Here is a 23,213-nt window from a genome sequence, read left to right on the forward strand (position 1 = left end):
TTTAATGCGGATATACATTTAAATAACAACGGACTGCGTTTGTGCCATAACAGCGTGTGTATTTGACAGAATAAATACATATACATGACGCGAAAGAGAACTTCATGATGAATATTAGGCTAACTGAGATGTCTGGAACAGAGATAAAGTCATATATACGATCGATGTATGCCGTTAAACGGGGATGTGCAGACGCATCCCAGCATGTAGGATATACGTTACACTGTGAAACAATCTAAAGATCTCTCCGCGAAAGTAGAAAGAGCAGATCTTTCTTTTTCTACTATGTTGCTGGTTCTGTGTCAGTTCTGTGGCATACTGCTGCATAGCGGTGAACTTTGGAACAGCAGTGTTTCAAGTACCGAAATGAGCAAAATTCTGGTATTGAACCGATTGAAATCTAACATGTACCCTAATCAATTGTATAACGTTTTTCATCTAGTTGCAGTAAATGACGAAAGAATGTGTTTTGCATCCCCTTAAATTCCTCTGTGTGCAACATCCCGTGACTGGGGAAAAATGATTCCTGTTCCGAACTGTATTTAGGTGCGGGAAAATGTCCCCACCGTAACAGACTGGTGTGCATTCACAAATGTTTTAAAAGTTTACAACAACAAAGTCTATGCTGAGACCTTGCATGTGTTTAATAATTCAGTGTTTGGTGCAATGTGATGAAATCGTCTTGGTTACGTATGTAACCTCAGTTCCCTGATGGAGGGAACGAGACGTTGTGTCGAGAACGACAGATGGGGTTCGCCCTTGAGAACCAATCAACTCTGACTACTATAGAAAAGGCCAATGAAATTTGGCGAATGCAATTTGCATGCCGGGCTCCGCCCCCGGAAATCCGGTATAAAAGGAGGCCGGCGTGCAGCATTCACTTACCTTTGTTCTGAAGAGCCTGAGACCTCTCAAACTGCAGCAGAATACGATACGTGTTCGTGGCATAAGGGACACAACGTCTCGTTCCCTCCATCAGGGAACTGAGGTTACATACGTAACCAAGACGTTCCCTTTCTGTCGGTCTCTCGACGTTGTGTCGAGAACGACAGATGGGGTTGCCTATGGAAAACGCCACAACGCTGTATCGCGTCACAATCTCTAGCGAAGCGACGGTAACAAGCCTGGGCGTGTCATCTCGAAGCTTTCGTGAGACTGTAACCTTCCAGTGTGGTGGTCGGTGGGTTCCAGAGCTTTCTTGGAGAAAGATGGGTACAGCCCTGACCGGTAACTTTCACGGACGGGGCCTTAGCTCTCTATAGGCGAGAGGCCGTCCAGATCAGTTTACACCGGGTAAGCGCGACTCTTAATCAGAGAAGCGCTACAGAGGCCACCTCCTACCCGTGGGGAGGAATATGGTGGATATAGGTATGGTCTCGTCCTTGGAGGAGAACGCATGGAACGTGCGGACTGAGTAGTTAACCGCGAGGTGGAGGCCCACCTGGGGAAGCTCATGGGTTACCAGGAGTGGGAACCATTCTCATGAGGATACATCAGACGGAACAGCCCACGGAGGGGGTGTTACAGACGTCCGGTAGCACTAGTCCGGTTAGAGCTATCTGTGATAGCTCACATGGTATCCCGGCCTAAGGGGGAAGGCTGCTCTGCCCAGCCAGCCCCCAGGGGGTGCTTGTTTGGTGATGGATGGAATGCCTATTCTTAACCAGTGTCTGGGTAAGAAGGGAGGCTGGTGAGGTACCAGTTTCTTAGCGATGTGTTCGGGTAAGAAGAAAAGGTAAATAGCACACTGACCCAACCTGTTAGAGGGTGGAAAGGTGCTTTCGCAGGCATACGCCCCCCCGGATGCAAGTCCTACATGTCGCCACGCAGGACGTGGGCAGACACCGGGTTTACGCGAAGGTTGTTAACCCTTGCGAAGGTGTTTGGGCATAGCCCAACCCGCAGCTCTACAGATGTCTGCTAGAGAGGCGCTTCTGCCAGTGTCCAGGAGGTGGCTAAACTCCGTGTGGAGTGAGCCCTCACTGCCAATGGGCATGGGAGATTCTGAGATCGGAATGCCGTCGTAACGGCGTCCACGACCCAGTGCGCCAGCCTCTGTTTGGAGACAGCCTTCCCCTTCTGCTGTCCTCCAACAGACACGGAGCTGGTCAGAGCTTCAGAGCTCTGCGTGCGGTCCAGTACGTACTGGACACAACACTAATCGGGTTGGGTCTTCCTCCCCTATGGGGAGCGCCTGCAAGTTCAACACTTGGCCCCGGAGGGAGTAGTGGGAACTTCTTGGGCACGCATCCGGGCCTGGGTCTCGAGATAACGTGAGAGTTTCCAGGGCCGAGTTTAAGGCAATCCAGGGACACGGAGGATGCTCGGTGGTCCCCTACCCTCTTGAAGGAAGTGAGCGCCGTCAGGAGGGCCGTCTTACTCTATGAGGAAGATCGGAACCTCCGAGGGGCTCTTTGGGGGGCCCTGAGGCTCCCCAGGACCACTTAGGGTCCCAAGAGGGTATGGAGCGGAGATGAGGCGGATTCCGCCCTCTCGCTGCTTAGGAACCTGGTGACCAGGTCGTGTTGCCCTAGAAACTTTCCACCGACTGAGTCGTGATGAGTGGCAATAGCGACTACATACACTTTCAGTGTGGAAGGGAGATGTTAGTCTCCAGTCTCGTGAGGAGGGGAACACAATCCTGATCAAGCACCTCAGTGGGTCTTTCTCGTTGAGAAAGACACCAGGACGAGAAGAGGCACCGTCTAGAGGCGTGTAACCGCCTAGTAGATGGGGCCCTAGCCTGGGTGATGGTCTCAGCCGTATAGGGGGAGTAGCCATCTTAGGATCTTCTCGTCCCGTCTAGAGACCAGACATGGGTGTTCCAGAGGTCTGATCTGGGATGCCAGAACGTGTCCTTCCCCTGAGAGAGCAGGTCCTCTGTCAGGGGAATGGTTCAGGGGGAGTCGCTGTCCAGAGCATCGGCTCTGAGGCCAAGTGCGGTTAGACCGGTGTGGTGTAACCAAGAACACTTGGTGCTCCTGCTCCCTGACCTTGCACAGAGTCTGTACAAGAAGGCTCCTGGGGGGGGGAAGGTGTGCTTCCGCCCATCCCGCGGCCAGCTGTGCGCAAGGATATCCGTGCCGAGGGCAGGGACTATCAAGCGGGCAAATGGTGGTGTTACGGGAGGTGAACAGGTTTTACCTGGGCCTACCCGAACAGCCTCCAAATGAGCTGGACTGCACGGGGGTGGAGTCGCCACTCTCCACGAGGCATAAACTGGCGAGAAAGCACGTCGGCTGTCTAGTTCAGTTTGCCCGGGGTGTGTGGCCTGCAGGGAACGAGTCACCTGTTGACTCCACCGGAGGAGGCGTCGAGCAAGTTGTGTTTAGCTGCTGTGTGCGAACGCCACCCTGACGATCTGTATTCGCTACAGCTATAGTGCTGTCCTCGGAACAGCACGTGCATGTCTCGCACGAGAGGCCGTAGCCTGCTCAGTGCAAGTAGCATAGCCCACAACTCTTGGCAATTGATATGCCAGCGCAGGCGGGGGTTCGTCCAAGACCCCACCTGCGTGCCCGTTGCACACTACACCGCACCCCTGCAGGGAGACTTCAGTCGTCACCACGACCTGCCTCATAACCTGCTCAAAGGGACCTGAGTCCGTCGAAAAAGTCATAAAGACTAGGGGTTATGGTGCGTCGGCAGCAGGGCGGCATCACCATGCGCCTGCTGCCGGTGTGCCACGCTCTCCTCGGAACTCGACTCTGAAACCAGTGTTGGAGCGGTGTCATGTGCATCAACTCGAGGGGTATTAACCCGCGAGGACGCCATGTGTCCCAGGAGCCTCTGAATTGTTTCAGGGGGACCGCTGTCTGCCTAAAATGTTCATTTCAGACAGTTCAACACTGGTTGGGCACAACTGCGGACAGGTGTGCCGACATGGTGACAGAGCTGAGTTCCATACCGAGAAAGAGGATGCTCTGCACTGGGGAGAGCTTGCCCCTCTCTTGGTTGACCTGGAGTCCCAATCGACCTAGGTGCCGGAGCACCAGGTCCCTTTGTGTACATAACAGATCTCGCGAGTGTGCCAAGATAGGCCAGTCGCTGAGATAGTTTAGTACCCGCTCGCCTTCCTCCTCTCAGGGAGAAAGGGCGGTCAGGGACAGACCGAAAGGGAGGACTCTGTACTGATATGCCCGCCTCTCGCACGCGAACCGTGGGAACGGCCGGTGTCGAGGAGGATCGAGACATGAAAGTAAGCGTCCTTCAGGTCGATTGCCACGAACCAATCCTGACACCTCATAGATGTCAGGACGCGCCTCTGTGTGAGCACCCTGAATGGCAGCTTGTGAAGGTGCTCTGTTCAGGGTACGCAGCCTTTGGGGGCAACCCGCCGTCTTTCTTGGGAACGATGAAGTGCGGGTGGTGACCCACTGAACATCTTGGTTTTGAGGGACGAACTCGATGCCTGTTTTGCCAGAAGGGTGGTGACCTCTACCCGAAGTACGGAGGCGTCCCTGCCTCTGACAGAGGGAGAGATGATGCCCCGAAACTTGGGTGAGTCTCTGGCGAACTGGATCGAGTAACCAAGACGGACCGCCCTCATTAGCCAGCGAGACAGTGTGGGCAGCTCTCGAGCTCCCAGGGACTGTGACAGGGTGACCAAGGGGACGGTCTGCTTCATCATTCCCACGGGGGGTGGTTCGTCGGCTGGCGGAGCTAACCATGTCGCGGGGAGTCCCCGGAGGGAAGGTTTTTGCTCCGCCTGCTTACCTGCCTGGCGGGACAACGGCACGCACTGTCGGTTTGAGAGTGGTGACGGCTGTCGTATGTGTACGACCTCACGCCTCGCCAGGGTGTGAGGTCGGTTCGCCGAGCACAGTCCAGTGGAGTGTGCGATCGGCTGCAAGTAAACCCGGGGAGAACAGAAAACTCAGTGAGTAAGTGGGCGCCAAGCCCTAACAAGGGCCCGGCTTTGGTGACGAGGCAGGAGTCGTCCCGTACCGACCGATCAGAGCCGTGGCTGTGAAGGTTCGGGCCCGATGTTGTTCTCCCTGGGGTCTTCCCGTCAGTGTCCCTTCTCGCGAGGAGGTTGCTGACGGGGTGGAGGTTTCCCCCTCGACCTCTGCTTCCGGGGTGCCGCCTGTGGGGGCACAGGAACCGGAGCCGATGTCGAAAGGGTCCTGGGTTGCAGGGAAGCAGACGTCACGTGAGATCTCGGAGGCCTGTAGGCGGCCGAGTCGCGGCGTGAAAAAAATGTGGTTAATTGCCACTGTCTGCTTCGCCGTCAAAAAACTGCTGAGCGCAGTCCTCGACGGTGTTACCAACAACCCACCCTGCGAGATGAGTGCATCAAGAAAGCGGACTTCCTTGCTGTCACTCTTCTGCACAAGGTATAGCCGGGGGTGTCTCTCCTGGACCACTACCGTGGACATCGTCCGACCCAGGGCCCGTGCCGCCGCCTTAGTCGCCCGTAGAGCGCTGTCAGCGGTGGCACGGAGATCCTGCATTATACCCGGGTCGGCCTTACCCTCGTGGAGCCCTCTCAACGCCCTGGCCTGGCGGACCTGCAGGATGGCCAAGGCATAGAGAGAGGAGGCAGCCTGGCCCGCAACATCGCAAGCTTTCGACACCAGTGATGCCGAAGTCTTACGTGCTTTGGACGGTAGGAGTGGTCGATCCCCCCCCAGGTGGTAGCCGTCCGCGGCACAGGTGCACCGCAGGCGGACGTTCCACCCGGGGGATCTCGACGCAGTCCTTGGCTGCCTCACCATCGAGGGAAGTAAGGGAGCCGGAGCTGGTTTCACTGGAACGGTCCGTGAGTGGAGCGTTCCAAGTTTTACACAGCTCCTCATGCACCTCCGGGAAAAACATGGCACCCGGGGTGGGCGCGGTTTGCACCGCGCACCGACCTCGGGAACCACGCATCCCCGGGTTAGCACGGATGACATCACTTCTGCTTCCTCCTGAACTCGACCGCTGGGGGTGGAGTTTGGATTCGGCAGAGTCGGATGCCAGTCTCCCTCCGATGCTGCGAGCGACATCTCATCTACGTCACACATCGTTTCCGAGTGTGTGCGTGAGGATCCGGACGGTATGCCACCGCCGGTTGGGGAACGTTCAGAAGAGCGAATCGGGGTGCGATCGGCCCGTGAGCACTTGGCTGGCGGGTTTACGTTCGCAGAGTTCCCCGTATCACTAACGCTGCTAACGTGGGTGGTCATCGGGGCCGTAGCCACAGATGTCACAGCCCGGGTAGCAGACGAAATGGTGGCTGGTTCCCGTAGGAAGACAGCCACCCGTGACCGCAACTTCTGAATGACAATCTGCCCGCAGTGCAGGCAGATGTGTCAACGAACGCTGCTTCAGTGTGCTGGACGCCCAGACACCTAATGCAGCGATCGTGTCCATCCCCCTCCTCGATGAGGGTGCCGCACCCAAGAGAACAGCGGGACATGCCGCGCTGGAGAATGCTCAGTCAGTCCTGAAAAGGACTTTTAGAAAAAATCTCTAACACCTCCGGAACCGCCGAGACGCCCAGGGGAAGGTCGCTGCAGGAAGGGACGATCCGCTGTAACACGTCGTAGCACCAGCGTGTAGTTGTAGAGGATTGAATCCTGAGTTGTACTCATGAGCGATGGCTCTGAAGAACAAAAGGTAAGTGAATGCTGCACGCCGGCCTCCTTTTATACCGGATTTCCGGGGGCGGAGCCCGGCATGCAAATTGCATTCGCCAAATTTCATTGGCCTTTTCTATAGTAGTCAGAGTTGATTGGTTCTCAAGGGCGAACCCCATCTGTCGTTCTCGACACAACGTCGAGAGACCGACAGAAAGGGAACTCTTTTATAAACAAATGTAAACAGCTAACTACTTTTTTCAGACAGCTTTGTGTTGTTTCAAAGTGGGCCATATGCATCAGGTTCAGCCAACAGTCCTTGGCATTGACCTCGGAGTCTTAGACTAGGACTAAACAGACTTACTATTAAAAAAGACACAATCAGCTAAAAAAAAGCACTGGTGTCAATATACATTTGGGCGGACTTAAGGCCGATTTTTAGATATGCGTAGGACCTATGCTGTGGCCTTTATGCCGTGGCCTACATGTTGGTTTTCATTTATACTTCTACGTCGTTGTCCGCGTCGAAAGGCAATGACCACTATGCATCAGTGTCCACGCGCGTGTTGCATGTGTAACCAAGACAAGAGCCGAAGAAGAAGCAGCTCGTTTGAGAAGCATTAGCAGTGATAGCGGCAAGTAAGCAGATTTGAGATGTTAAATACAGAAGTACAAATATTTTACATAGATATATATAGATATAGATAGATATAGACATAGATAAATGCGTTTGAATAAACATGACCATCGCAGAGTTTTTTTTTACCTAAGGGAGGGGTTCAAACAGACCAATCCCAGCGCTTGCGGTCCACTTAGGGTCCTACGCACGACTATAACTTGCACTTTAGTCAACTCATAACACAAACTGACCTAGATTTGTGGTGTTGTGGTGACATGAGGCATTTCAGTCAGGTCTGGGTGAGCATTTGCTTTTGAATGAATCATCTTTTGTTTCCGACACCTTCATTTTTGCAATTTTACGTGTCTAATAAATTAGACAAAAATTTGATGGTTTTTGTTGTCGGCATCAAGAGTACAGCTAGTTGATTTGGCTAGTCTTTGCTATTGAACCGCGTTTTTATAACAGATCACATGTGAACCATGAGTTCTATCCCTGATACTGACGGGCGGATGTCCCTGTCTGATCTAGGGTCAGAGTGTGCGCAGTAAAATACCAGACAAACCACCAGATCAAATTCTCTTCCATTACTCAAAAACCTCTATTCTACTCGACCCAAACTGAGAGACAGGAATCTCCCAGACGGGTTGAGGACACAAGAGGCAAACTGTTTCACAGTTAATCCAAAAAGCCTTTGCCACAACGTTTTGAATCGTGTTCTTGATAAGCTGGTTTTGTCTGTCTTTCACACATTCTTGCCAAACCATTTATATAAATATTAGAGGTTGCGCTAGACTTTTTCATTGTCCATCATTTTGATGGTCAGGCTTCATAAAAATCTGTCATAATCTATTTTCACTCTTCACTATGGTATAAGGTGATATCACGTGCTACTTAGTACATGCGTTCTATGAACTTACTGTATTTGAAAACCCAATAAAGCCGAAGTCGTTTATGTTTCTGTTGTCAGACCTAAAATACTAATTACAGACAAATGTTCATGTGTCCATTCAGCAACAATGACAGGTGCTTGTACACACGTTTTTGTAATCATTCATTCATTCATTAATTCAATTAGCATTAACTTTAAGCTGCTGTTAGGTCATGAACGGAGAAGATGCAGAGAGACATTTTTCCACTCACTGAAAGTTAAGGTTCATTTATCCAAAATGAAGCTTGTCGCTGTCGCTCTCTTTAGGAAAAAAGTCTGTAAGCCCCACATCACTGGTTTGTGTGTACGAGAGCATGCGGTGAGAGGTTCTGATTGAATGACAGATGCAGGCTTTGCAGAATAAGATCCAGAAACAACGGCACACACAACGTTAGAGATCGCTGTGTTATTGTTAAAAGTGCAAAAAGGTTTTCAATTGAAAATGAATGGGAAAATGAACGGAAATGATTGGATGCTACAAACTCGACAAAAGGGGGAATTACAAACTGCCAAAATGAAAGACGGCCTTCAGATTTTTCAGTCACTGGTATAAAAAAGTCAATGATGGAGAATCTTCGTTTAATGCAACCCCTGATATAAATTTCAAGATATAATAAATTGCCTTAGCTTGATACTATTTATCATATACTTTATGTGAGAGCAAGTCTCATGCAAGCACTTTAAAACACTTCTCATGAAGATAAATTTAACTCTCATTCAGGTTTGAGACAAATTAGACACTTGCGAGTCAGCAATCACACCCACGCCTCCAACACATGACCGGACCACACAGGGTGGAGTTTATTGCCTGTCTGGAGTATCTGACTGCTCCATAATAACACAGCACTCTCTTGGTTCACATTCACAAAGAATAGATTGGTGTCACATATCACACATGAAGGAGCCCAAAACTTCACCACCTCTTTGCCTTCTCAGAATGTTTTTTTGTCGAATAAAAACATCTGGTGTCTTCGTGAAACCTGCTTGATAACCGGCTCCCTTTCCCCTCAGAATTGGATAATTGCATTCCGCACAGCCCTTTTTGGCCCAAGTTCAGCTGTGTTCGGAATATCTTTTTCGTCTGGTTTGGGGGGATGAAAGTGGGAATAAAATGACACCAGACAGGAGCCAGACACGTGCTCTGCAGACGACGCTCCTATGATTCCTAATTTGCGCTTTAAAGTAGGCGGCACTCACATCTGGGTTGCATTGGAATATAGAGCGAGAGGAAGTACAAAACGATAAATTAGATTGCAAAATCGCTTTTGTTTTTTTACTTTGGGTAGGTGGGAATGGAAGGGACCTGGCTAAGTTTAGAAATACCGTCATCAAATACTTGCAAATCTGAGAACAATGCAGACAGAGTCATGGCTGTTCCCACCATGTTCAGTGGGCCTGCCCTGGAATCTGTTAAAATACAGCATATGAATACAGCTGGGACACGGCTGTGTTCATAAGTAGCTGTACGATGACATCAGAGTTCAAACTTTTTGATCCTTCTGATTTTTTCGGTGTTAGCAATTCAAGGAGTCTCATGCCTTGTTTTCTGAAAGCACTGCTAGTCTTTAAAGGGATAGTGTACCCGAATATATGAAAATTCTTTCATTATTTACTCACCCTCATGTCAGTCCATACCTGTATGACTCTATCTTATGCACCCGAATATGAAAATGTAAATCAATACATGTAAATCAATAAACTGGCAAACCCTATTTACTTGGTATTATGAGATTTGTCAGGTTTTTCACCTACCTACAGTCGAACTAGTAATTAAAAATGCAGAACGTGTCAGAAGCTGTATTATTGCATCTCATCCAATGATATTTTTATTTTATTCGGTTGTGATTTTACACGGCAGACATATGAAAACAAAACATTGGGAAACTGCAGACAGTTTGAAGAATGTCGGTAACAATTCTCATTTTCTCAGTGAATTACGGTTAAAATATGTCGTCACATCCAAAAGCCAGAGGCGCTCTCACGCAGAAACTCCAAATATGGGCCGCAGAAGAAGTACCATTTACACACGTAGTTCGAGGATATGCCAATGGGCAAATTCTATTGCAGTTCTTTAAACCTTTTCAGGTATTTTTCGTGATAATAAAGTTCATTTATAATAATGATGTTTGATGAGTGTTGCTTTTTCAAATGCCTGTTATAAACGACTTAATCTCCTAGTGATTTTAGATGGAGCAGTACTTTCTTCTGATCAAAGAGCCGTAGTTCACGGAAGAGCTGTGCATTAAACACAGAATTGAAGCCTTTGAGATTTCAGAATCGCCCTAGACGGGTATAGTTAGTGTGAATCACGATCCCAGCCCGAAACCAAATAACGGCGGTAACCATTGACGTACATTGGTTTTGTATCCGTACAATAGAAATGAATGGGACCCGCTGTTGTTCGGTTACCCACAGTCTACAAAATGTATTCTGTGTTCTACAATCCTGTGGGTGAGTAAATGATGACAGAATTGTCATCTTTGGGTGAACTACACCTTTAAAGCTCTTACATGCAAGGTGAAATTGTGGAAAATGTGTCGATCAGTTTTGAGCCATTTTGATAAAAGAACATGATAAATGATCTGACAAATTAGTTTTAAAGTCACAATGAAACATAAGTTGCGATTGAGAATTGGGCGGAGAGTAGTGCATAAGTGCTTGATTTGGGACGCACCTTAAGTCTTAGATTCAACCTATTCCCAATTTACAAAGGCGTTTAAAACCTTAGGAAGCGTAGGGTAAGTGTATTAAATCTTGCCAAGTCTGATTTAACAAGACTGTAGATAAGGGCCTTGCTGTGGTCAGCCATTTCTCTGGTTATGGCTTGTTGTGGTTGAGCTGTTTCACGGATGATGCTGAGCTGAGCTTACACACGTTATTTTGGTGTCTATGGTTGTGGTCATTTATAAAACGCTTTTGAAAAGAATAGAAAAGCATTGTATGCTTTTATAAAAACCTTTTGTTGAGAGGTTTCAAAGTTTTCAATGTTATAATTTTTTGTTACCATATATGCAAACTTTGATACAAAATTTAAGCATGCATTTATTCACACTCATGTTCAAAATCTGTATATAACACAAAAACAAGATATTTTTAGTGTTTTTGCATCCATGAAATGGAAGTATTGTTTGGATGTTTTGACCTGCTATATAACACAAGGTAGCATCTGTCAGGAGAAAGTTCTTACCATTTGCCCATGTGCGCGGTGTCTCTTCCCTGGTGACCCATAAATTACGATCACTGTTGCTTGAGTAGGGCGATAAGCTTTGAAACCAAGCTCTCTCCCGCCAGCGTGGGGAATATAGAGTGACACAGTCACCCCAGCCATGGCCTGGCATCTTCAAACATGCTGCTGTCCAGACTCGAGCAGGACAGATGGTGCCTGACGTCATATTGACTTGAAGGTCCCTATTTTACTGTGCTGGGATAGTCATCAAACATTCGGTTCTGTAATGTGTTGGCAGCATTCGCTTTGTCTGTTATACATTAGTTAGCGGAAATAAAGCAAGTGATGCTGTTCAGAACACTGTTGTGTTGCCAAAACTGCACAATGATGCAAAGTATAAGAAATGTGTCATTTCTGTGGGAGAAGCTGTGTCTCCCATTATCACCTGAGTCCTGCGAATGATAATGATGTGACACTTTTAGGAAAAGAATAAAGCCAAAGAACATTGAAGTAGCTTCTGTGGCATTTTATGTTTTAAATGTAGCTGTTACAGAGTACCCTAGAAAACTGCTTCAGTTTGAGTAAGGTATCTCTTCAGTTAAATGTGAGCATGTGGCAGGGGCCTAATTCATTTCACACTGTCAGAACGCCTTCTTGACAATTTGTCAGCTCATTCACAGAGGTTCTGTCAATAATGTTTTAACACAATGAAAATATAATAATTCAAATGCTGATTGAAATAGACGTTTCTTTTGATGTAGCTCTTTTCATTTCACTGTTAACATGGTCTGATTAAGTTTGATGAGCACTCTTAAGTTTTGGCTTCTGCATTCCTTTGAGGACCCCATTTAGCGCTACAAGGACTTCAATTAAAACCGATGAAGATTAATGTGGAAAGAGGCATGTGAATGCTACTGTGTTGTCATAACAGCTTGTGTGTGAATGTAGCCTCCTTCCAATCTTTATAATATGAGCAGTGGGGTGTAAAAGTTTAAGCCCTTTGCTTTTACTTAAAAGGGTTTGGTGTTCTACTTGAGACGTGAAGCAGGGCAGTTATTTATACACGTGTGATGTTTTTTGTTTTTGTTTTTTTTGAGCATTTGGTTTCTGTCTTTGCTAGATTGGTTATATTTTCGCTGAAGCCAGTGACAAAAATAAAGGGTGACTAATAGTAATGATTTATGGCAAAAATAAATATCACAAAATACTGGGATACAAGGTTTCAGAAGGACAGCAGTGATATTTGCTTTTTACTAGTCAAGTATTTTTTTGTAATATACCAAAAAATATAGACTCATTTTTTGCTGCTTTAAAGTTTTAAGTGCAATCAAATTGACTTTTACAAGTAATTTCAACTTGCGGTTTTAAATTTTGCCTATTTGTACGTTTCTGTAAATAAGTTGAAACTGCTTAACTTATTTTTTATTGGTAAAAAGATTTATTAATCTGATAAAAATTTAAGGGAGCAAAAAAAATGACTGTATTACAATGCACATTCTAAATGTTTGTGTATTAGTAATGTGACGTATTCGATGATAATATCATAGACATAGTAATGACTGTTTTTATGCACACATCTTTATTGACAATAACAGAAATGGTACAGGAAACCATGGACAGAGAGAAGGGTAGGTTCAATCAAACCCACATTTCCCACTTGAGCACCACAGATCTATGTGCTGGCTTTACAGACTTTGTAAAGTGGTTTCCGTTTTCAGTTGAGTTTCAGATGGAGCTCTTTTTTGTCCCTTGTTCCATTTTGCACTCTTGTGACCTTCATTCTGCAATCATATAAAATTAAAAAAGTCCCTTTGAAGTTTTCTGCTGTTAATGTGATGTGTATCTACATTTTGTTTTGATGCTATCCAGACTGATAATTTTTGCCACACACAAATAAGCCTCTTATAGTATTAACCTTCTGTGATGGGTCATGTTGTTGAGTGCCTCACTTATATAGACCAATAAAATAAGATTATTTACCCCCTCAAAAGAGAAGCAGTACAGAGCCTGAAGAGATTAAGATAGATGGAGTCTGGTGGTGGTTTCAGATAACAGAGAGCTACTTGATCAGACTTTCAGATTTTACTGCCCATCACTCTAATGCACCTCTTTCGCACATAAAACAGAAACTCATGGTTTATACAGCTGACATCTATTCTAAAGTCCAGACATTTGAGAGAGAGGAAATTGACCTGCAGATCTAAACTCACTCTGTGGAGCGATCTAAAGTGGACACTTTTGAGGTTTTGTAATGGCTATGATGCTGCTAATGTAGGCAGTGAGAATGCTTTAGGTTGTAAAAAATTGTGTTTCGTGATAGGTGAAACATTTTTGCTTTGTCACGTAGTCAAATTGCTTTGGGGGTTCATGTTCCGCCTCCCCATCATGAGTAAAAGCATCATCAGTGCTGCCTGCCGCTCTGAAACCGAATACTCAGCAAAGTTAAACATGGCTAAAGCCATCAGGCGAACACTGAGAAAGCTTCCCTGTGACATGTTTAAAAAATAAACAATAATAATTAATAAATGCTGGATTTACCTTCCTCAATGTTGGTGCCAGTGAAGATTCATGTGAGAATGGGCCAAATGTGGGTGTTTAATTGGGGCTCATATGAACAGTGTCCCGAGTGATAAAGGAAAGTCAGGTGATCCAATCTGATCTAGATCAGTAGCAGTGTGTATTTCACCAGAGGAACTTTTTTTTTAGTTGCTCCCCCTCATGTCAATCCACACCTGTATGACTCTTTCTTCTGCAGTATACAAAAGATAATTTGAAGAATGTTGGTAAACGAAAAATATCGGCCCCCGTTGACTTCCACTGTATGAACCTGAATGACATTAGCGTAAATAAATGACGATAGAATTTTTATTTTTGGGTAAATTATCCTTTTAATTGCATATATATTGCAGGTATATAACAGTGAGTGTGTTTATATTTTCTCAATAAGCGATTATGTAATGAAAATATAGTTTTATACTTTTCACGCATTTACATGTAAATCAATAAACTGGAAAAAAAACTTTTACTTGGGATTATGAGATTTGTCAGGTTTTTCACAGGGAGTGATGTCACCACCTACCTACAGTCCAACTAGTAATTAAAAATACAGAACGTGCAGAGGAACTATCACATTCATACTTTAGTTCCCTATATTACAGCTTGCCACAGATATTTGATTGTTATCAGGTTTATATTAAATTTCACTGCCTATATGCTTTCCTCTTAAGTTGATAAAACAACTCTATGAAGAGTCCAAATACGTCAACCTTACATTTTACCTTTACAAATAAGTACAATGATGGTCATAGATGGAAATATCATAGTACTCCATGATTACTTAAACAACGTCGTACTTGGTTGTACCATGTCGATTATATTTGTGTTATTGCAAAATCATCAGAAAAAAGTTTATTGCATTTTACAAACATTCACACGCAAGGCATGTTTTGCTTTAAATCAACAAGAATTCCTGTTTACAACCCATCTGACTTGCCTTGTGTAAGACATTTCTGTGCAACTGGGAAATTGTATTACAGTACATAACGTCATATTTCGTTTTAATGTTACAGTTTATTACTTGCACTGAATTTTATAGTCCTTTCAGCTGGCATATTGTTGTGGTGCTCCTGAGGGAATCTTCTTTTGTGGATGGGTACAGGTTCAGTTACACGGGCCTGCCTGCCGACTTGCCACACTCCTGCTGAGCATGGATTGCTTCTGAATATTTTTAGGAGTTTGCTTTTGAATAATGAATCACCTGCAGACTTGGACAGCAGGGACTGCATTCTAAACATACACGCACACACATACACACAAGAGTCTTTGAGAGGGGAGAGGGAGTTTAGCTCTTCCAGCTGTGAAGGACTCCTTAATTTATGATGTGATTTATAGCAGAATGTGACCTGAATATAATTAGGCATCTTTGATAAATGTGTGTAGTAACAGTAGAACTGATTATCATGTACATCTATGTTACCACTAAGAGACATGTAGTGTAGTCGTGGTAGTCTGCAGCAAATGTCTGTGTTTTTAGGAGCCTAAATTCTTCAAGAATCAGAAGAGCGGAGTGATGGACTTATAACGCCGATTTTGTTTTGTCTGTGTGCCGTTTAGGGGCAGAGTAATCAAAGATGCACGATAGCTCAATATTACAGTGACAAAAGAATAAATGACACAGCCAAGTTGTACAGAAAGCACACCGAAAATTGTGGAAATGTAAAAACCTTAAAGTATGATGAATTTCAGTACAAAAAAAATGTGCATTCTAACTTTTTGCTTAAAGGAACAGTTCACACAACAATGAAAACTCTTGTCATCATTCACTCAAGTTCTTTTGAAGTGTATGCATTTTTTTGTTCTGTTGAACATGAGAAGATATTTTGAAGAATGCAGGAAAGCTAATTTTTCCTACTATGGATACTCAATGACGGCCAAGAACGGTTTGGTTACAAGCATTATTCCAAATATCTTTCTCTGTGTTCATTAGGACAAGTTGACAGATATGGATGACTCGAGGTTGAGTAAATGAAGACATAATTTGTATATGTGTGTAAACTGTCAATTTAAATTGCTTCAGCCAATCAGATTAGTGCTTACTGGAGAGAGAAAGTGTCAACTGTGGGTGAATCTTAAGATGAATCTACATGTAAAACATATCTCTCTGTTTTCTCTCTGTGTGATCAGGCCCTGGATGTGGACCGCAGTGTTCTGTACAAGATGAAGAAGTCCGTTAAGGCCATTTACACCTCTGGTCTGGGTAAGTGTTCTCAGCCTCTTCACTGACATTAAGTGTGATTCGATTACAGTTTTTAAGACACATCACTACATCTATCTGAAACAAACTCCACTCCGTCTTGATAGCTATCACTATATGATGTGTGATATTTTGAAAACAACACTGCAAGAGATTTGTGTGAAAATTTGGTGATTCAATTTTAGACTCAGCGATGTTGTATTATTGCGTTCCTTTGTGAAATTTAGACTGGAATGTGCAAAGTAGAATGGTTGATACTTACTTTGGTCTAACATTTGGTTTAACTCCGAGCTCGATTCCCTTTGCACTCTTATAACTACAGATTGGTTAAGATGGTCTATTGATAGAGTTATTTGGTACTGTTAGGGGTTGTTTTTATATATACTGAACACTCTCTGCAGCCTTCAGAGCACAGCTTGCATGAATTATTTTACTAACTTTAATAATAAACTTTAAAGCTGCAGTTTGTCATTTTTGTCTGAATAGCGCCATCTCTGTTTCAAACATAAAATTGCAGCTTTCTTTACGCACTTATAACAAACAATCTGGACGTATTCCATGTTGACTATTTACCAATTCGGAAGACGTAATCAAAGCTGGTCCAGAAGTACTTTTTATTTCAGTTTTTTAACACAACACAGACGCTTGAACTAAATACAACCATCAGAACAACTGAATCACACGATTAAACAAATATTTTTAGGATTCAACTATATATGTATGTTTAAAAAAATAGCCGGAATTGACTTATGGGAAAAACAGATTTTACATATAGTAGTCTAGCAAGGTTCATTGGGATTTTGGACCAATGAGATGTCACTGTGGGTGGGGCTAGTAACCAATCACAGAAAAATCTTGCTTTACTCTTTTTGTTGCCACTTTATTATGCGATTGTCTGGTTAGGATGCAGTTCTTATCTTTTTTGTGATCCAGTAGGCAAGACCACGTTCCTCGAGTTGAATATAATAAACGCTTTGGAGTGTTTCTGAGTGATTCTAGATTGAATGGCTCCAGTTATCGGCCTGCACTGGGGAACTGTTCTTTGTACCGGCTGCCGGTACTAAGCTTGAGGAGCTCTCCATTGTGCCGCCTGCTTTGGGTATGACAACACTGCTCATTCAGAGACTGAATTTGTTTCAACTGCAAGAGGGGGACCGACCGAGAACACAGGGGCGAGCTCTGCTGATCCGGACATTTCCAGTAACACTGCTGGCTCTGTTCTGGCGGGACAGCTGTCTCCCACACCCCAGGGGACAGCTGTGTCGGGACACACCCTTTGTGTCTATCTGTGTGTGTTTTTTAGCCATATACATGCTGATGGGCTTTCCAGTGTTTTGGCTGTTATTGTTTCCTGTTTGGGGGCTTGTCCTGTATGCATGTCGTGCGTGAAGCAAATTATTTTTTGGGTTATTTGCATGTTGCTAGTCCACACATCTTTGACTTGAATTGTTGTATTTACATTGGGACACATTTACATTGGGACAAAATTTGCATAACAGACACAGTTTAACAGTTAGTGTGGTTTTGAATAGGTGCTTTTTGTACTGTCATTTCTCTTCAAAAATAATACTTCCAGTGTAGGTAAACTGTAGGACTTCCCAAAAAATGAAAAAGTAAATACTTTTGTTTATTGGAGCATCTTGCCTGTCAATTTCTAGCATTTTCCTCAAGTGGAAAACAGTAAGAGATTGCTGGCTTAAAAAGCATATGGGCTTTTATTAGTGTTATCGATGTGACATTCTGAGTCAAAACTTGAAATATAGATGCTTAGAGAATTTATTTATTACCAATATATTGAATTGAACCATGTGTTTATATTTGACTAAACCCCTGATGATAGAATCCAGACATCAGTAAAATATCAGGTTATGTACAAATTTTCAATCTTAAAAGGGAGAAAAATTCATCCGATGTGGATGTAACTCTTTTTTTTTGACAGACAAGACTCTTTTAAGGATTTCTGTGAATTAAAAAGTACAAACCAGAAGCAATAATACCCCCAAAAATGGAGACAGGATGGCTCTTAATAGACCATAAAATAGAAATGTTATTCTAATTTGCATGTGCCCGTTTATGAGGAATAGAAACCATTAAAGATGTGACAAGTCACTTACCGGACGGACTATGAAAAACTATGCCTAAAAAGTGCTTTAAAAACTTTGAGAGACCTCAATGAGTATTTAAACCAAGGATGCAGCGATGTTTAAATTTTGGCCGATAACCAATCATTCTTTTACATTGTAAGCCGATAACTGATATATTGGCATAAATACAGTATCTAAATATTAATATAAAATTCCCTATAACTGAAACAAAAGGCAAAAAGTGGACAAGTGCTTTTATTTGAAAACACTGACTGCAGAAAACAAGGTAACCATTAGTTCTCTTTTTCGCCTGAAAATCATATACCAAGCCTACTTTACACCAGTTAACTATTCTTTAACCTTCAAACTTTACTTAATAAACAAATGATAAATGTTCTTCCAGAACCCAGAAAAGAGTTCTTTATAACCACATGTCTAACAGGTCTCAAGATGGCTAGCATTCAGACAGCAGTCTGAATCAAACTAAGCTTTTGTTTCACATTCATTAAAACATGTATCTACATGCTGTGCCTACATCAACAATGTTTTGCTAACAGCAGTAAATGAATGATCACAATTATTTAACTCTGAGCAGCGTGCAGCAGCTATAATATATCGGCCTAAATTTTATTATCGGCCGATAACATAAAAAATAACCATTTGTCGACCGATACTGATATGGCCAATAATTTATTGTGCATCCCTATTCTTAACCACCAAATATCGACATTTGACTTACCAGTATGGTGAAAACCTTATGCACAAGCCTTAATCTAATCTAAAGGTTGACATTTTTATAGAATTGCCCATATTCTATTTAAAAATTTTAAGTTTTAGGAAGTATTAAAATTGATCATCTATATGCTCAAGTACACTTTGTTTAGTACACTGTTTAATACACTAGCTAGAACACAACTCCTTTTATATCAGCAAAACGTGTTATTTTGTATGTAGTTGAATTAGAAAAGCCTTATTACATAAGCCTTGATAGCAGCTTAATGTTCTCCCACAGTAATAGAAATTCTCAGGCCGGTGACCCCGGGTGAAAGTTTGATTAATTTCGCAGCTCTTAACCACTATCAGCGAGAAACAGGGACATCTGCTCTTAGCTGGTTTTAGACAGCCCGGACAGTAAATCTCTCACGGGTGACATGAGAGACAGATCTCCTCATCAGAGGGCTCTCAACTGTGGTTAAACTGATGTTTTTCAACAGCTCTGCTCTGCAGATATAAGGTCTACTTCACACCTGGAGGAATCAGTAACGGTGTGTTATAATCACTGCTGGAGTGTGGAATTCACTGCTGTGATTTCTACCTCTTTTCACATTAACATCTATCTGTTATCATTACTTTGGTAGATTCAGCAGTGAACACAGGCACAACGAATAACAATCTTATGTGTAAGAATATAAATCATCATCTGAGCTACTGATTTTCAGCCAGGCCTTAAAGAAGTAGTTGACAAAAAATGAAAATTCAACATTTACGTACGCACTTTCAAGCTATTTCAAACCTTTATGACTATATTTTTTTCATTGGTAATCAAACAACATTGGCCCCCATTAACTTTCATTTTACGGACACAAAACATTTCTCAAAATATATAAAAATGCAGGGCAATCTCCATATTATTTAGTCTCGCTTCATACCATCTCATTTACTCTGGGCCTTTTACAGAGTAAGCGGCCAGTGCCTCTTCCAGCAAGATCAGGGAGATTAACTTTCACTCGTGACACAACAGATCTTTCTCACTTCAGCCCAAGAAACAAGCACTTCTGTCTGACAGTGCTGGGTTATTTATGCAGAGTGCTCTGTGTCTGACAGCGTGCTGCTGGCTGCAGAGAGAAAATCAGAATTGGATGGAAGTGGTCGCATTTATGGGGTCCTTAAACAGTTTACTGTATCAAGGATCCATACTTTTGTATAAAGTGTATGTACTGGGTATAATATATCATGTATTTGAATTATTATTACATAATAATGTTGATAACTGAACAAAGGCGGTACCCATAATTCTTCAAAACATTTTCCTTTCTGTTCTGTAGAAGAAAGAAAGTCATACAAGTTTGAAATGAGTAAATGAGAATTTTCATTTTTGGGTGAATTACCCATTTAAAAGTTAAGTTTGACTGTAGTTAAGTAGGCGGGACTAGACTTTGAGTTGAGGCCAGTGAGTGAGTGATAATGAGCGTCAGCTGTACACGCACCGGTCTCGTATCACGGAGGAGATTGGGAGCATATGAGGACGAGTGACCATACCGTCAAGGAGAGAGGACCAGGCCTGGATTTTAGTTGTGGTTTTTGTTATTCGCCGGCAGTCGTCCGTGAGGGGCTGCCGGCTGCCTTTTTACTTTTTTGGTTATTTTATTAAATGTTTGCCGGTTCCCGTCTTCTTCCTTCCTTTTACTGAACCGTTTTAAAGTGATCATAGCATTAAACTTTCAGAGTGTAAAACGTCTACAGCCTGCATGGGTATCGACCTATATGATATTACTTGCATATATAGAAGTCAATAGCATGGAAGTCTAGTGTGATGGTCTCTAGTGCATGCAAGTCAAAAGAGTCAAGTTATATTGCAGCATAGGGATGCCACGATTCTCGCTATAATATTGAACCGTTCGGTACGACCTCCACGGTTCAATACATGTAAGTGAATTGCTGTTTTCCGGTTTTGCATTTAAATGATTTCCTTGTGCTCAATTACACTCTGAAATGGCTCTGTTTGTATGTCTGTGCGCTGAGATAGATATACGCATCCCTACGAGTAATATCTAAGAGCGTACGGTGGTCTGGCGGTGAAGCGGCACTGCCTGCAACACGAGAATCAATGTGCTGTTGAGTATAATGCTGAAAAACAGACGCCTGCTGGCTATTGCCTGTTGTACTAAAGTGATAATGTCTGAATTTGGCACATCATGAATGTATTTTTACACTGCATACGTTACCACCTTACACAGCACGTTCACGTGGCTCTCGACCAACACATGCAGAAAGAGCATCTACAGCACCATGCCTAAGTCTGTTTAATGAAAGGGACTAAGAAAAGTTGTTGCGAAACAGTTTTATGTGATAGACTAATAGAGCCCAGAAATACTACGTAATACGGCCAACTTGATTTTTGACAAGTTGCCCATGTTAACTATGAGAAGACAGCAAGTTTAACATTGTAAAGAAGGCAGAATGCATGACACATTGTTGCAGGCCCGCTTCAAATACTGTGATGTGCAAAACCTCTTCAAGAAGCTTATTTTACTGGCATGTTGAACGGTAAACCCAAAACTGATGTGAGCTGCCAGTGTAAATCTTTACATTTATTCAATACACCAGGAATTTGTACAAGTTTGCTTTTAGATAATAAAATAAGTCAAGTTAAATAAATAGAATTTCAGTAAAAAAAAAAAAAAACTTAACTTTTTACTCTCCCTGTCACATAAGCATTGAACAATGAAAATACACTTAAATGTGACAAACCATCCGAACCGAACCCAAATCCTGGGGTGATAAACAGAGGTTCGCATTAAACCGTGAGTGAGCTTTATTATTGCATCCCTGTGAGGTACGTTAGTCTAAAACATTCAAAGTAAACATTTTTGTGTGGAATCAAACCCAGAACGAGCTGAGGTACAGTAGTACATTTGAAAATCTCATACATTCATTCCATGTTCACTCTCAAAAGCGTCAGCATATCCATATCATCATTGCAAATTTTCATCCACCCTTCCAAAGGTCATAACAACAAGCGTGAGTGGTACATCTGGAGCTGAATAAACTCAGAAATAGATTGTGGTATACGAGGGTGGATTTTTCCTTACAATAACCCTATGAATCAGGTGAAGTATACACAGGTGTTTAAAATGACTAAAGCATTACTCACCTGGACCAGCCTCCTACACTACAGTCTCATCTCACAACCGAGTCTGTGGTCACAGGGTTGCCTGTTGACACCGTATAATAATCTCCGATAGATACAGGTCATGAGAGCACTTTGTGCACTATTTCGGGAAGTTTATATAACAAGTCTTAATGACCTTACACATCTTATATCCATCTAATAGAATGTTTGCTGCTAATTTACTTACCTTCAGGCCATCCAAGATATGGGTGATGTAATTGTCTACTACACCTTGGATGACCCAGGGGTGAATAAATTAACAGCAAGTTTTCATTTTTAGATGAACTAACCCTTAAACGGTCAATATATCCATTTACATACCATAGATGAGAAGGGCATTGAGTTGTTTTTGCTGGACAGTTTGTCATCCAGAAGGTCACAAAAGGGCAAACCACCTTCGAGGATTGAGTTACTTTAAAGTCGTAGGCAGCTCAAAGGCATCGTTTTACTGTTGCAGATGTCTGTAAGATGTGGAGAGCTCATATGTCGCTTTTAAAACAAAAAGGCCCATACAAATGCTTAATCGAAACGCTGTAGCAGAAACCAAGACGGGGCTGTTTGAAGGCCAAACAAAGTCTGTGTTGAGGTTATACACACCACCTGGCCTGAAGATTTATTGTCATAACATTAGTGGCGACATCAGCTGGAAACTTGTCTTTGTGTGAAAACCCCTGCGGTGAATGTCAAACCATGTGGAGATCACAAGATCTGCTGTAATGTTCAGAGTCTCAAGTGGACTTCAGAAACCTGCCGAGTTTGCTATTTCACCTGTTGAATTGAATGTTGTTTTCCCTAAATGATCAGTAGAGCAGTGGCTTAAGGGCAAGGGTTTTCCTATGAGGTCTTTGAAATAACAAATATTTCACACCAAGCGATAATTGAGACTACAACTTGTATAGATCCATGAATGACAGTTCCTGTTCCAATAAGGGAAGTACTACAGCATGACCCAATGCTAAGGTCATGGGTTAAAATCCTAGCAAATTGCATATACATGTTTAACCATCACTTGTTTTCACATAGTTTTTCGACATTAAAAGAATGCCTATTTATATAACAACAACTCTTATCCGGACAAAATCGACTGCCTCTGCTACCTGAGCACCCTCATAGCGCCAACAACCACACTCTGCATGTTCTGTGTTCGGGTCGGTACACACGTCCATCCCCTGCCTGTGAAAGAGTGCGACATCTTGGTTTCCAAAGAA

At 43.4% G+C, this 23,213-nt stretch overlaps 1 protein-coding gene across 2 annotated transcripts in view; it reads left to right on the top strand.

Moving 5' to 3' along the window:
* The window catches only part of asap2a (ArfGAP with SH3 domain, ankyrin repeat and PH domain 2a), a 59,564-nt gene that overhangs the window by 8,107 nt on the left and 28,244 nt on the right, over positions 1-23,213 (top strand). For both annotated transcript variants that reach the window (XM_056768564.1, XM_056768565.1), the window contains exon 2: positions 15,960-16,032. In XM_056768564.1, the coding sequence (XP_056624542.1) occupies positions 15,960-16,032 (73 nt within the window). The remainder of the gene's footprint in view (positions 1-15,959; positions 16,033-23,213) is intronic.

This window comes from Triplophysa dalaica, chromosome 15 (genome assembly GCF_015846415.1).
Source record: "Triplophysa dalaica isolate WHDGS20190420 chromosome 15, ASM1584641v1, whole genome shotgun sequence".
Taxonomy (NCBI): Eukaryota; Metazoa; Chordata; class Actinopteri; order Cypriniformes; family Nemacheilidae; genus Triplophysa; species Triplophysa dalaica.